The sequence below is a fragment of the Panthera uncia genome, chromosome E1 (genome assembly GCF_023721935.1).
Source record: "Panthera uncia isolate 11264 chromosome E1, Puncia_PCG_1.0, whole genome shotgun sequence".
NCBI lineage: Eukaryota > Metazoa > Chordata > Mammalia > Carnivora > Felidae > Panthera > Panthera uncia.
Window position 1 is genome coordinate 44,262,528 of NC_064814.1, and position 13,330 is coordinate 44,275,857.

A 13,330-nucleotide genomic window follows, 5' to 3' on the forward strand; every position below is an offset into this window, starting at 1 on the left:
CCCTGAGAGGGCGGGCGGGTGGGTGCTGGGAAGACCAGACGCCAGAGAAATGAAAAGGAAAGCCGAGGGCAAAGGCTGAGTCGGGGCTTTAAGGGGCTGGTCTCAGTGTGGAGGGGGCAGGAAGATGAAGCTGCAAATCCCAGGGTACTGGGGACAGGCGAGGGTGTGGGGTGCGAGTGGGAGCCACATCTTTCCATTAGGTCATGCTACCCAACTGAGGCCCTAGCTGGGTGACTCCTCCCCACCCACTAACAACCAACAAGACCCTGTGAGGAAACCTCAGCCTGCCTTTGGTCCTGGCAGAGTCAGGCGGAGGCAGACCAGTCACACACAGACATGAAGCAGTTTCTGGGTATCGTGGGCAGTGGCTTTATTACATTGGCTTAGGCCGTTCGCATAGACCCTTGGGAGGTAGGTAGCCCGCTCTCCATTTTACGAATGGGAAAACGGAGACTCAGGGAGGAAGCGCTTTCATGTGACCCCGGAGGCTTGGCACAGAGATACAGGGAAGGAAGGTAGGCTGAGCTCTTCATCATCCCCTGGCTCAGGCCAGGATCGCGAAAGAGCCTGGGGAGGGCTGAGAAGGAGGAAGCCCTGTCCTCATTTGAGGCCACACATCTACCCATAGCCAGATTCCAAAGTCAGGTCTCTGGGGCAGCTGAGACAAAGATGTTCATCGAGTGCAGAGCACGGCTGGTCAGGAGTTGAGGACTGTGGGGCTGCCCACAGGCTCCAAGTGGGGTGGCTGTGGGGTCTCCTCTTCTCCCCCTAGCTTACTGGGGGCCATGCTGCTGGTCTGGGCTTCAGGGGCCTCTGTTTCACCCTGATAGGACAGGCCAAAGCTGGGGGGAGAATCAAGAGGCACGCTGAGCTTGGATGCCAGAGAAGTCAACGATATGGGCTGAGGGCAGGGGCTGGTGAGAAAAGGGATACAACAGGAAGAAAGGGCAGTGTGAGGTATTGAGGGGGCAAAGGGGCCGGGGCCAGGGCCAATGTGGGGCGGCATGCTCAGAGCTCAGGGCAGCAAAACGAATATCAGTGGAGCAGGATAGGGGGAAAGAACAAAGGTGGGGCCCCTCCTTCACCCCCACAACCTTTCCCCTTCCTCTTCTCCCAACATACAAACTCTGTATTCGGGACTCAGTGGGTGGAGGGTAGGCTCCCTTATCACTGGAGAGTAGGAGCCATGAGCTGTCTTCATCGTCACTGAGGCAAAGAGGAGAGAGGAGATGCAGGGGTCATTAATCAAGGCCCTAGGGGACGCCAGGAGTCCAGCTATGTTCAGGCTTCTGCACAGCGCCCAGGAATGGCCAAGGGAGGACAGAGTGACCCTGGGCCCCTCAAGGCTGGAGAGAAGGTGGTGCTGGGGAGATAAAAGACATCTTGAGGCTTTTACTTTACAGCCTGACGGCCAGCCCTGACATAGCTGGAACTACAGTCTGAAACTTCTGAGAACAAACAGATCCAGCCAAGACAGGAAACTGAAAAATTCATGTGAAGAAGCAGCATTACCAGGTTTCTTTGCCAGGAGGTACAGTGAGCACGGCACGTGGGTGCAGTGCAATCCAGAGAGAAGGGTGGCAGGCTAGGGTGTGCCCAGGCCAGAATGGAAGGCCCAACAGGACAGGCTGGACGGCAGGTCCAGGGGGTGACCAGGCCAGAGTGGTAGGTTCAGCAGAACAGACAGGACAGCAGGCTCAGGGGGTAACCAGGCCAGGTTAGCAGGTTTAAGCCGTAACTAGGTGACAGGCTCAGGGAGTAAGGCTAAGGTGGTAAGCTCAAGGGGTGACTAGGCTGGGTTAGAGCATGACCAGGCTGGGACATCAGGCTCAACAGAAAGAGGAAGGGAGAGCTGGCTCAGTGGGAATGGAGGCAGGGACTTACCTGCTCTCTGTTTCCTCTGGAATCCCTAACATCTTGGCCTTGATCTTCTTCCGCTGCTTCTTGACAGCCACCTTCATGGCTTCAACCAGAAGCCCAGGGACCCGGTGGTCCGTGAGCAGCTCCCTGCAGAGGAGGGAGAGGGGCCGAGTAAGCAGTGGGAATGCCAACAGTAGGTCTCATCCCAAGTACCTGTGCATGTTGCCCCCCCCCCTTTTTAAAACATTCCGCCTTGCTAACACCCCTCAGACCTTAGCTTAGTTGTTGCCCTTTCCTAGGAGTACTTCTTTGACCACTGCTGTGACTCTTTGTACCACCTCCTCCCTCATTTGGAAGAAGTTCCTGGAGGGCAGGTGCTGTGTCCTCCCAGTGTCCTGCACAGTGCCTGGCACATGTCACTGTGGATATATCAGTGAGCCAAAAAATGAAACTGGTGACTTGAGACTTGGGAACGGGTGTGAGTGGAGCGCCCCCATCCCCAGCTTCCCAGACCCCGCCCACCGCCCTCACCTCTGGAAGTAGGCCAACTCCTCCTTCAGCAGGAACACGTTGGCTTTGAGTTCATTCCTCTCCTGAAGGATCTGCTCAAGTTCCTCTCGACTGAAGCTGCACTGTCCTACCTTGGAGGGGCGCCCTGGCTGAAGGACGGGTTTGGTCGATGGGGGTGCCTCTGCTGGCGTTCCCCTGCCCCCCCCCCCCCCCCCCAGGGCCATCCCAGGAATGCTAGAGCAAGTGACTGGCAGGGAGACTTGGGAGGCGAGGGCACTGCAACAGATGACAGACCAGTGCTCTGGCTGAGAGTGAGAGCAGAGGCCGGCTGGTGAGGGGGGGACGCACACTTGTATGCCACCTTCCAATTTCCCGGTGGACCTGCTAACGCCGCACAGCAAACCTTTCCCGAGTGCCCACCAAGTACCAGACCTGCGAATACTACGACGGGCACTCACCGGGTCCTCAGGGGTCCCTGGGGCTCCCGCCTCAGCGGTTGCCCGCTCGGGCTCCTGCCTCTGCTCGTACCCGGCCCCCCTGGCCTGGTCCTGCGCCGGCTCCTGAGCCAGCTCCACTGCCCCCTGGCGCTGTAGCTCCCGCTCGCCCTCGCGGTCCCTCGCGGCACGCAGCTGGGTTTGCACCGCTGCCAGTTTGTGCCGCAGCTCTGAATTCACCAGCAGGAGGCGCTGCAGCTGCTCCTGCAGCTGGGGGCGGGGCAAAAGAGAAGGTAGGCGGGGTGTCGGTGGGCGAGGTGGAGAGCCCCGCCCCTCGCCCCTCGCCCCGCCCCGCCCTCACCGCCTCCGTCTCCTGGCTGCGCTGCAGCAGGTCGCGGTTGTGCGCCCGGAGCTCGTCTCGCTGGCGGTCGGTCACCTCCTTGAGCTGCCGCAGAAGAGCGCGCTCCTCTGAGGAAGGGGCGAACTTAGCAGCGGCTTGGGGTGGGGGCCCTGAGCCGGCCCACCCCACACCCTGGTCGTGCCCGCACTCACCGTGTGGCCCAGAGTGCAGCTGTCTGCGGAGGTGCTCGTTCTCCTCGCGCAGCCGCCGCAGCTCTAGTTCGGCCTGCTGCGCTGACACCTGCAGCTGGGGAGTCCAGGCTGTGAGGGCTACGCTCCCACCAGCCCTGCGGGTGGCGAGGGGAGGGGGCGGTGACTCACTGAGTCCGGGTCGGGCCCCACGGCAGCCTTTTCCAGGAGCTCCAGCGCCCGAACCACGAGCGGCACTAGCCTGGCCGCCGCCTCCGGCCCGAAGCGGCGCGCCAGCTCCTTCAGCTCCGTGCCCAGGGCCCCTGCTAGATGGTACACGAGCTCCGCGGCCGTCCCTGACCCGGCGGCCACTCGAGGCCCGCAGCCAGGCACCCCGGGTATCGTCCCCCTGGGCTCCATGGTTCCACAAGGCCAAAGGCTGCGACACCCCCTCCAACCCTAACTAGGGCAGGAAAAAGCCAAACAGTTTCGGCCCAGGAAGCAGTTTAGGGCAGTAGAGGGCGGGGAAGAGGCGACAGAGGAGGAGCGATTAAGGGAAAAGGCGTGGGGAAGGAGGTAGTGCACTGGGTCCCCTGGGCCCTGTCCTGTTCGGATCCCCCAAGGTCACAGGAAGCAGGACGGCCTGCTTCCAGCCCAGCCAGGCGTCCCAGGGCTGAGGCTCAGGGCTCTAAGTGGTCACTTTCGTCAATCCCTCCCCACAGCCTCCAGTCCAGGCTCCACCCCAGTGTCTGGTGTCATGAGGCTCCACTTGGCAGCCAAGCACTACAGGCAAGAGGTGAGAGGTAGGAGGGTTGTCCCTGGTCTCAGAGACAGTCATCTGTGAAGCCGCGTGCCTATTTCCCCAACCAGGAGTGACACAAAGCTTAAGGGGCTAGGCTGGGCACCACAGTTGGAGGGGCAAATCCACAAGCTTCCAGACTCAGAAAATGGCAGCAACTGTTCCAAAGGATGTTGAATAGGAGTGATTTGGAGACAGAGAGAGAGAGAGAGAGAGAGAGAACGAATACGAGCGCACACACATGCAAGAGCAGGGATAGGCAGAAAGAGAAAAAGACAGAGAATCTTAAGCAGGTCCAGACCCAGCGCAGAGAGCTTGATCTCACAGCTATGAGATCATGACCTGAGCCAAAATCAAGAGTCGGGACACTTAACTGACTGAGTCACCCAGGTGCCCCGGTTTGCAAATATTTTGAAGGGATGTTGACAAATGTGGTCAAGCAGTAAGGGTGTGAAAGCCCAACCCCACCTCTGTTCCCGGAATCTAAGGGATACTTACTTGGTCCCACAGCCCATGAAAAGGAGGCTCATGCCCCTTTAAGGTTGAGGCCAGCATGGTGCTATGAACAAGTCCAGCCTCCCTACATCCAGAATTTGAGCTCAGGAGGAAAACAACAACAACTCAAAAACTCCTATTTATACAAAATTTATTATTACACTTTACTCAGGACTACAAGCCACCAGAGATCAATAACACAAGAAGCACAAAGACAGGAAAATGGGGCCAAGCTGCTGAATGTCACCAGCTTGTCTTTGGGGGTAAAAGACTCCAGCCTGTGGAGCGTCTGAAGCAGGGGGAGGTGAGGATACAACTAGGCATAGAGGTCCTCTCGATCCGCGGAGTAGACCTCGCCCTCTTGCAGGAGAGCGAAGTTGAGGAAGTGGGAAGGTCTGTGCACCTCGTGGTAGAACTCTTTGGGGTTTGCCAGCTGCAACTCATACTTCATGTTGGGATCATGCCGCACACCTTGGGGTAGAAGGAATGGTCTAGTGTTAACAAGGTGCACCTGCCTCACCCAGCCTGGACCCTGGCCACCTCCAAACCAGAGTCAAGCCCCAAGTGCTAAGGGGGATGGCCTACCCCAGCCCCACTTCCCCATGCTGAACTTACCCATAAAGTTGTAGTTCCATGAGGACTGGGCAGGGACCATAAAAAAGCCAAGGAAGCGGTCTGACAGCAGCATCTGGACCCTTTCATAATGCGAGGGTAGATAGCCCTTGGGATTGTTGCCCTTGTCTGTGTTCTGGCGACCCCATTCATAGCCACTGGGGGTCAGCTTATAGGCTGTCAGTGTGCAGGAGCCTGGTGTGAAACTGACAGAGCGATGAAGACAGAGTCAGAGCTCAGGCCACCATTCTGGGCCCTGTGCTGCAATGCCTGCCGCACCCCATTTCCTCCCAAAGGGGCCCAAGTCTACCTGCAGGTGATGATAATGGTCTTCTCACCATCCCAAGATGGGTTGTCAGCCATGATCTTAGCATGGGTGGTGACATCCTGGGGTGACAGCTGGGGGGACTCATTGGGCTGAGTGTGGATCCATCCTAAGGGTTCCATTTCCTATAGGCAAAGAGAGGTGAAAAGTTATCTGGAGCCTCATCTGCAGACGGGAATCACCCCATGAGAACAACATGGCTGCCTTCCTTCCACCACTCTCACAGAAGAAAGCTCCCATTCTTCCACACCCCCACTGACCTTGAGGTACTCATGCTGGGGCAGTTGGCCAGGCAGATGCACGGTTTGGTGAGTGCCCCACTGCGGTACCATCACGATGCAGCGGATCTCCTTCACCTGGGGGTTATCCGGTGGGCTGACCCCATACAGGTATCCTGCAATCTGGAAACAAAGGGGTCAAGAACCAAAACGATTCTTAGTACCATTCCAGACTCTGGGCTATCAGCCCTGTGTTTCATTCCCTTCCCCAAGAACAAAGGAGAGCTTCTTAAAACGTGGTCAGAATCTCTTGCATCACAGTAGCCTAGGGTGCTTGTTCGAAATGTTAAACATGGCCCTCATCTCGGACTTATCACATCAGAATCTCAAGTGGGGTCCAAGAATCTGCATTGCTCACACACTCCCCAATTGATTAAGCAGTATCCATAAATAAATGAGCACACCAACACACAGCTCATGAATTTTCACAAGATGAACACATCTTTAAGTCCACCACTAGGTGGTATTTTGAATTTTACACGGCCATCGACAAAGAGGACCTGTGTCCTATAAACCCACCCACAATCTTCTATTAACAATCTTCTCAAATTCACCAACCTGAGGCCACAAATTGGGTATTGTATACAATATGAATTACCTGATTACTAGTAAGGCTAAACATCTTTTCAAGGTAGTTTGTTTATTTTTGAGAGAGAAACGGAGTGTGAGCATAAGCAGGGAAGAGGCAGAGAGAAAGGGAGAGAGAGAGAAAATCCCAAGCAGGCTCCGCACTGTCAGTACAGAGCCCGACATGGGGCTCAAACTCACAAACTGTGAGATCATGACCTGAGCTGAAATCGAGACTGAGCCACCCAGGCACCCCCCTAATCATCTTTTCATATGACATTTGCCATTTGTAGTTCCATTTCTGAACTACCTTCATATTCTTTGCCTATTCTTCTGGTTATTTTTTTATTTTATTAATTTTTATTTTAGACAGAGAAGCTCCGTACTGAGTGTGGAGCCCCATGCAGGGCTCAATCTCACAACCCTGGGATCATGACCTGAGCTGTAATCAAGAGTTGGACGCTCAACTGACTGAGCCACCCATGCGCCCCTACAATTACTTTTAAAAATCAACTTCCCTGTTCTAGATTCTAATCCACCTTATTTTAGAATTATGCAAAATTTTCTTCCTGTTTTTAGTGTGTCTTTTGCAGCACCCTTTGTCACACACAAGCTATTGATTTTGATTACGGTTTGGTGTCCTTTTTAAAAAATTTTTAATGTTTGGTTTTGAGACAGACAGTGAGCAGGGGAGGGACAGAGACAGAGAGAGACACAGAAGCCAAAGCAGGCTCCAGGCTCCAAGCTGTCAGCACAGAGCCTGATACAGCGCTTAAACCCATGAACCATGAGATCATGACCTGAGCCAAAGTTAGATGCTCAACCAACTTGAGCCACCCAGGTGCCCCATGGTTTTGTATCTTAAGAAGGCTATCTTGGGGCTGCCTGGGTGGCTCCGTTGGTTAAGCGTCTGACTCTTAGTTTTAGCTCAGGTCATGATCTTATGGTTTCTTGAGTTCGAGCCCCACGTTGGGCTCTGGGCTTGGGATCCTTTCTCTCTCTGCCCCTCCCCAATTCAGGCTGTCTTTGTCTCTCTCAAAATAAATAAATAAACTTTTAAAAAAAAAGGCGATCTCAGCATTACAATAATAGATATTTTCTTCTAATACTCTACAGCTTAGTATTTTATATTCAGGTCTTTACTCTACCTGCATTTTTTAAGTGCTGTGAGGCAGTGTTCTGACTGTTCCAATGCCACAGAGCATCCTTAATCCTACAGATCTGATACACATTTATTATGTACACAGGAATCCCTTTCCGACTATATGCTATACTCTTCCAAAAACTTTTGGAACTCTTAACTGCCATAGCTTTATAAGGTTTTAATATTTGGTGGGAGCCAAAACCCTCCTTGCCGTTTCGGCCACTCTTATGTACCTTGCGTTCCAGGCAGTCTCTGAGTTTTAGGCATGTAAAATGCCAGGCACACACTATGGCTTAGTTGAGCACACTTACTCACTTGGGCCCGCAGGTCAGATATGCAGATGAACTTCTTAAGCACATTCTTGGGAAGGATATAGGTATAACCAGTCTCCTTGATGTCATCAGATGAAACATAGATATGATTGGTCCTCAGGTGAAGGTTGGCAGCAGAGATGGCCCTACAAATGGTGAGGAATGTAAGCATTTCTCAGGCCGAGCACCACAGGCAGCATCAGTAGGCTTTGCCACCCCTACCTCTTCCCCTTACAGTACCTAACCCGCCATTCAGTCTTAGAGGAGAAAGTCTGCGTCTCATAGTTGCTGGTGGTAGAAGTAATGATCTCATCACCATGCTTGTTGACAGTACGAGTCTGTGTTGCTGTCAGCTGCGACTGTTCCTTGGTCTGCTTCTCGATCTCTGCGATCTGCTGCCGCTGCTGTGATGGTGCTGAGATCTCCATACCCAGGATGATGTCTCGAATTTCCGATTGTGTCAGTGATGCCACGTTCACGCTGCGGGGACAGCATGGGTCACACCACAAGATCCCTTCCCTTGGTCATATGCCTCAATGGCAAGAGTGTAACTTGGTAAGACAAGGGACTCCATACCCTTACCCCAGACAATCCTAAGTGTATAGTGGAGATGTCCCAATACCGGTTAAGATTTATCACAGCCCAGGATGGCCCTGAGCATGTACACCCTTTCAGCAACACTCAAACCTGCTCAGTAACCATACCTCCCTCTTTTCCTTGACAAGAAGTGCCCTGGTTTATAGAACAATTCTCAAAAACAGAAACCCTTAGAACACGTTCTCAATCATTGCTGGTACTGTCAGTCACCTCAGTCATCCTGGGTCGGGGTGGGGGTGGGGGGGTACCTGGACATCTATGGACATTTTTCTTCTTGGTTGCCAAAATGACAGGAAGAGGGAAGGAAGGGGTGTGTGTGCTGTTAGCAGTGGTACCTGGGGATGTGGATGTTAAAACTGCCTGTAACATGAACGGTAAAGAAATGCCCTGCTCAAAATGGCAACATGAAACAATGCCCAAGAATCAGATGGAAACCCTGAAACACTGACATTTTCTACATTATCTGAAGACACTATCTTTTTTCTGGAGGCATCTCCAGGACAATTCCTTGAGAAATTTCTGAGCCTTAAATGTTTCCAAAAACCCAGAAACCACATACCAAACCATTCATTTCACCCTTTTAGGATGTCTCCCACCCACCAGCGCTCACTTGTTTTTCTTGCCGTAGTCGGCCAAGATCAGATCTTTGAGCTGCACTTCCACCTTGATCCACTCCTCGTCAGTCAGAGTGGGCCAGATATGGTGTGGCTCTGTAATAGTCGTCTTGTCTGGCTTCAGGATCACCTTCGCCCGGTCATTGTTCACGTGCAGGGCACGCAGAATCAAGATGAGGCGGGAGAAAGCCTGAGAAGAGGTATGGCAACAAAGGGCGGGGGGGTCAGACACTGAGGTCCTCCCTGTTTCCTCGATTCTGTTCTTTCAGGGAACCCAGAAATTGATTTCAAACTCTAAGGTAGAGCCTCCACCGCTCTCCCAGTCAACTTTTTATGCAGAGCACAGAATTGCTGTCTCATCCACAGGCTGAAGATGTGAAAATGGCCCCATAGGGGACCTGGGGAAAACTTAAGGAAGGCACAGGATTGTCTTATGACCCCCAACCCACTCCTCTTAGAGTGACCTTCTTTGTTAGGCAGTTTCATACCGTATAAGATGAGATAGTCTTGAGCCAGTCATCATAGAGATTAAAAAGAACCATCTGGGGTTCAGTGGCTTTAAGGATGAGGTCCCCAAACTTTTCCACCTTGAGACAAGCCTGGAAAGGGAGCTGGAGCTCCGATCCTTTGATCACAATATTGGGGAAGTCCAGCAAGTGCACCTGAGACAAGATCAAGCCCAAGATTAGAAATAGCCTATACGTCTCAGCCCTCCTTTCTTCTACCTCATCCACCTCTCACCTCCAATGGGTCCAGCATGCCCTTCCTAGTGACAATGATCTGCTTGGGCTGCTCCTCCACAGGCAGAGATCGGATCAGGGCAGCCACTTCCTCAGCCGTCTTCCACTTGGCCAGCTAAAAAGGAAGAGGGGAGGAAGTGGAAATTGAGTGTCTATCACCACAGGTCAACTAGAACAAAACAGCCTAGGTCTTGAGATAATCAACCTATGTTTCTGTTGCACACCGCTACTGAATGTTAGGTACTTTGGAGGTGCAAAAGAAGTGTCAGATGGCTTTGCCCAAAAGGGTTTTTCAACCTAGCTGGCCAGACAAAACTCACACAAGATATACCACAAGCCGGTATTTGATTATATAATACCAAGTGTCTGGGACAAAATAAATTAAGGCTAAAACTGATAAAAAGCTATACAAAGAAACAGGTCTTAAGGGATAAGAAAGACTTGATTAACAGAGTAAAGGGGAGAGATCATTCTAGAAAGAAAGATACATGAGCAAAGCCACAGAAGTGGAAATGGATGTCAGAGTTTGGGGATACTAAGAGGAAGCAGGTTTTATTTATTTTTTTATTTTTTATTAAAAAAAAATTTTTTTTAATGTTTTATTTATTTTTGAGAGAGAGAGAGACAGAGCATGAGCAGGGGAGGGGCAGAGAGGGAGACACAGAATCCGAAACAGGCTCCAGGCTCTGAGCTGTCAGCACAGAGCCCGACGCGGGGTTTGAACTCACAGACCGCGAGATCATGACCTGAGCTGAAGTCGTACGCTCAACCAACTGAGCCACCCAGGTGCCCCAGGAAGCAGGTTTTAAAGGAAGAGAAACCATGGGTGGACAGGTGGTAGCTCAGCCAAATTATCAAGTGTCTAGGAAGCCAGAAAAGAGTTAATTCAGCAAAAAAAGAGTTAGATAGATAGAGGTAGAGATTTGGCAAAAATGAGGTCTTAAGCATACTTGGTTCCCTTTAGAAAGATGATTCTTGGTAGTCTTGTTCAAGGTAGGTTAGAGATGGGAGATGCAAGAAACAGAGAGAACAACTGGTAGGTAATGAAGGACCTCACATACTGCTGGGCCCCCTGTAGAGTACTCCCCAAGTTAAGTAATTTGGAGCAAAGGTTCAAATGAGACACAATCTCTCACAGAGAGAAACAGGAGGATGTGCCCTGGCTCCCTGCTCCCCAGAGAAAAAGGGGCAGCAAGGTTCCACAGCCTCTCTACCCTTTAACCAGCTCACCTGCCCCAGACGCTTCTGTCCAGCCCACACAGATGTGTGGATTATCTTGAGGAACAGCTGCCCTGTGCGTGGATTGAAGATGAAGATGGCCCCATTGATAGGTTTGGTTGTCAAATTCCCTTCAAAGGTCTAAAGAATGAGATCATCAGTTAGTGCGGCCTAGACACAACCACCCTACCTTCCCATATGCACACATTTGCCTCATCACCCTCTCACAGGCATATATAGTCCCACATCCCTAGGTTGTTTCTAATTCTCACCTTGTGAATAGTCACTCTGTAGACATTAGTGTCATCCACAAACCAGATAATTTGGTTGGAGAAGAGCTCACCATAGTTCTGAGAGGACAGATAGGGCTCAGTGGGCTCAGATGAATAGAGCTGCAGCCCCTTGCGGATCCGTTCACGTAACACATACAAGGCAGGGTTTGCCTTCATGATCTTGGCCATGGCCTGCTGTATGAGAGGCTTGCTGCCTGGGAACCAGTTTCCATAGGCACTATGAGAATAGAAGAGGCAAGAAGAGTGAAGACCAGGCTGACAAGTGTCTGCCCATGTACACAGAGGCAAGAAGAAAAGGTCAATGACCCAGAAGAGGAAAGGGCCACACAGGCAAACTAAAAAAACGTGTACATTAAAGTATGGGGCCGACTGGGGTGCCTGGCTGGTGCAGTCAGTAGAACATGTGACTCTTGATCTCAGAGTTGTTGAGTTTGAGCTCCAGACTGGCCACAGAGTTTACTTAAAAAAATAAAATTTAAAAATAAAGTATGGGGCTGACATTACATACATGCTTCTGAACACCAACTTACCTATGCAGGTTATAGGCCAGGTCAATGGCAATGAGCACACCAGTGGGTGAAGGATAGATACTCATGTTGTCTGTGGTGTAGTCCAGGAACTTGGCCCGGGCATAGCGTTCAATGTCATGGGAGTCATAGTCCCCCCAGCGCAACTGGATATCAATCCAATACTTCTGAGTGGTGGTACTGTCCATCACATCCCTGAGGGTGGAGAGAGGTTAGGAATCCAGGCGTTAGGAAGCCACTGACACAACCAATGTCCAACAACTACATGAACTCTCAATCGCTACATCTAACTCTCAAAAAAGAAAGGAAAGTTTCCAAAGTAGCACAGGTAGAACAGTAAGCAAGCTTCTTGGATAACAAGGGCTGGGTTATAATGCACTTACTTGGAGTCTGCCAGCAATGAGGGCCGGGAGACATTCCACTTATAGGAGGCAAAAAGCAGGATATCTGCACAGGAAGAATTCATCTTATAGGACTTTCGGGGGTGAATTGTCTCCTTTTGTACTGTCTCAATTTCTAGTGCATCCAGTTCCTGATCAAATACCTGAAGGCAAAGGTAGAAAGGTTATGACTGCTTATGGGAGCCCACTTAGAACGAGACTTGTAGGAGTCCAGGTAATGTGGCACCTGGCACCACAATGCAGGTCTCCTCCTTGGTGCTTCCAGGGTGGACTTCCCATACCAAGAGTGAGCTTTTTCGTTTCTTTTCCTTTCTTTCTTTTTTTTTTTAAAGTAGGCGTCATATCCAGCATGGAGCGCAATGCAGGGCTTGCACTCATGACTCTGAAATCATGACCTGAGATCAAGAGTCCTTAACTGACTGAGCCATCCAGGCACCCCAAATACAGTTTTCCTTTTTTTCTTTTCTCTTTAAGTAGGCTCCGTACCCAGCACAGAGCCCAAGGTGGAGCTTGAACTCACAACCGTGACTCAAGACCTGGGCCAAGACCAAGAGTCAAATGTTTAACTGACTGAGCCCGAGCTGACCTGACTTCTCATGGTACCCTCTCCCCTCACTTCTGGCCCACCTGACACAAGTCCATCACAATGCTCTCATGGATCTTCTGCCATAAGTGAGCTCGGAAGATCTGGATGAGAGAGATCTTCAGTGTGGGGATCTTGCCATGCATGAAGATACCTGTCAGGTCCAGCTGCACCTGAAAGCCTACATATACCTGACGGGAAAAAGAGACTGAAAGTGAACCCAGACATCAAGACACTTGTTTTCAGGATACAATGAAGGAAACAGAAACTCTTGTTTTTAGCTTCCTGTCTTCCAGGTCTAGCAATCACACTCACATTGGCTCGGTTGATGGTCGGGGACCACCAGAGGGTGAATCTACGATTGGGAATCTGGTTCAATCCCGATCGCTGAGCATTGGTTAGCTTCTTCCACTTCATAGACTCCTCAAAACCACTGGCCTTCTCCCTGGGAAAAAGAGACCAGGTAAAGTGATACCCTGCCATCTCCCAGAGCA

The 13,330-nt window shown here is 51.5% G+C and overlaps 2 protein-coding genes across 2 annotated transcripts in view; both read right to left on the reverse strand.

Moving 5' to 3' along the window:
• Positions 1-13: 13 nt before the first annotated feature.
• On the reverse strand, positions 14-3,943 carry RILP (Rab interacting lysosomal protein). The gene is made up of 9 exons (XM_049636756.1): positions 3,525-3,943; positions 3,357-3,450; positions 3,166-3,272; positions 2,829-3,074; positions 2,392-2,519; positions 1,885-2,007; positions 1,123-1,206; positions 756-842; positions 14-724 (listed from the first exon to the last, which is right to left on the reverse strand). Exons 1-9 carry the CDS (start codon positions 3,750-3,752, stop codon positions 619-621), a joined length of 1,203 nt encoding a protein of 400 aa, XP_049492713.1. The 5' UTR covers positions 3,753-3,943; the 3' UTR covers positions 14-618.
• An 817-nt stretch (positions 3,944-4,760) lies between these two features.
• The window catches only part of PRPF8 (pre-mRNA processing factor 8), a 31,586-nt gene continuing 23,016 nt past the window's right edge, over positions 4,761-13,330 (reverse strand). The window contains exons 29-43 of the mRNA XM_049636746.1: positions 13,152-13,281; positions 12,881-13,027; positions 12,236-12,396; positions 11,856-12,047; positions 11,305-11,542; positions 11,045-11,173; positions 9,816-9,929; positions 9,563-9,736; positions 9,071-9,264; positions 8,104-8,343; positions 7,868-8,009; positions 5,824-5,964; positions 5,549-5,688; positions 5,242-5,444; positions 4,761-5,097 (exon numbers count right to left, since the gene is read on the reverse strand). Of these exons, the coding sequence (XP_049492703.1) occupies positions 4,943-5,097; positions 5,242-5,444; positions 5,549-5,688; positions 5,824-5,964; positions 7,868-8,009; positions 8,104-8,343; positions 9,071-9,264; positions 9,563-9,736; positions 9,816-9,929; positions 11,045-11,173; positions 11,305-11,542; positions 11,856-12,047; positions 12,236-12,396; positions 12,881-13,027; positions 13,152-13,281 (2,500 nt within the window). The 3' untranslated portion in view covers positions 4,761-4,942. The remainder of the gene's footprint in view (positions 5,098-5,241; positions 5,445-5,548; positions 5,689-5,823; positions 5,965-7,867; positions 8,010-8,103; positions 8,344-9,070; positions 9,265-9,562; positions 9,737-9,815; positions 9,930-11,044; positions 11,174-11,304; positions 11,543-11,855; positions 12,048-12,235; positions 12,397-12,880; positions 13,028-13,151; positions 13,282-13,330) is intronic.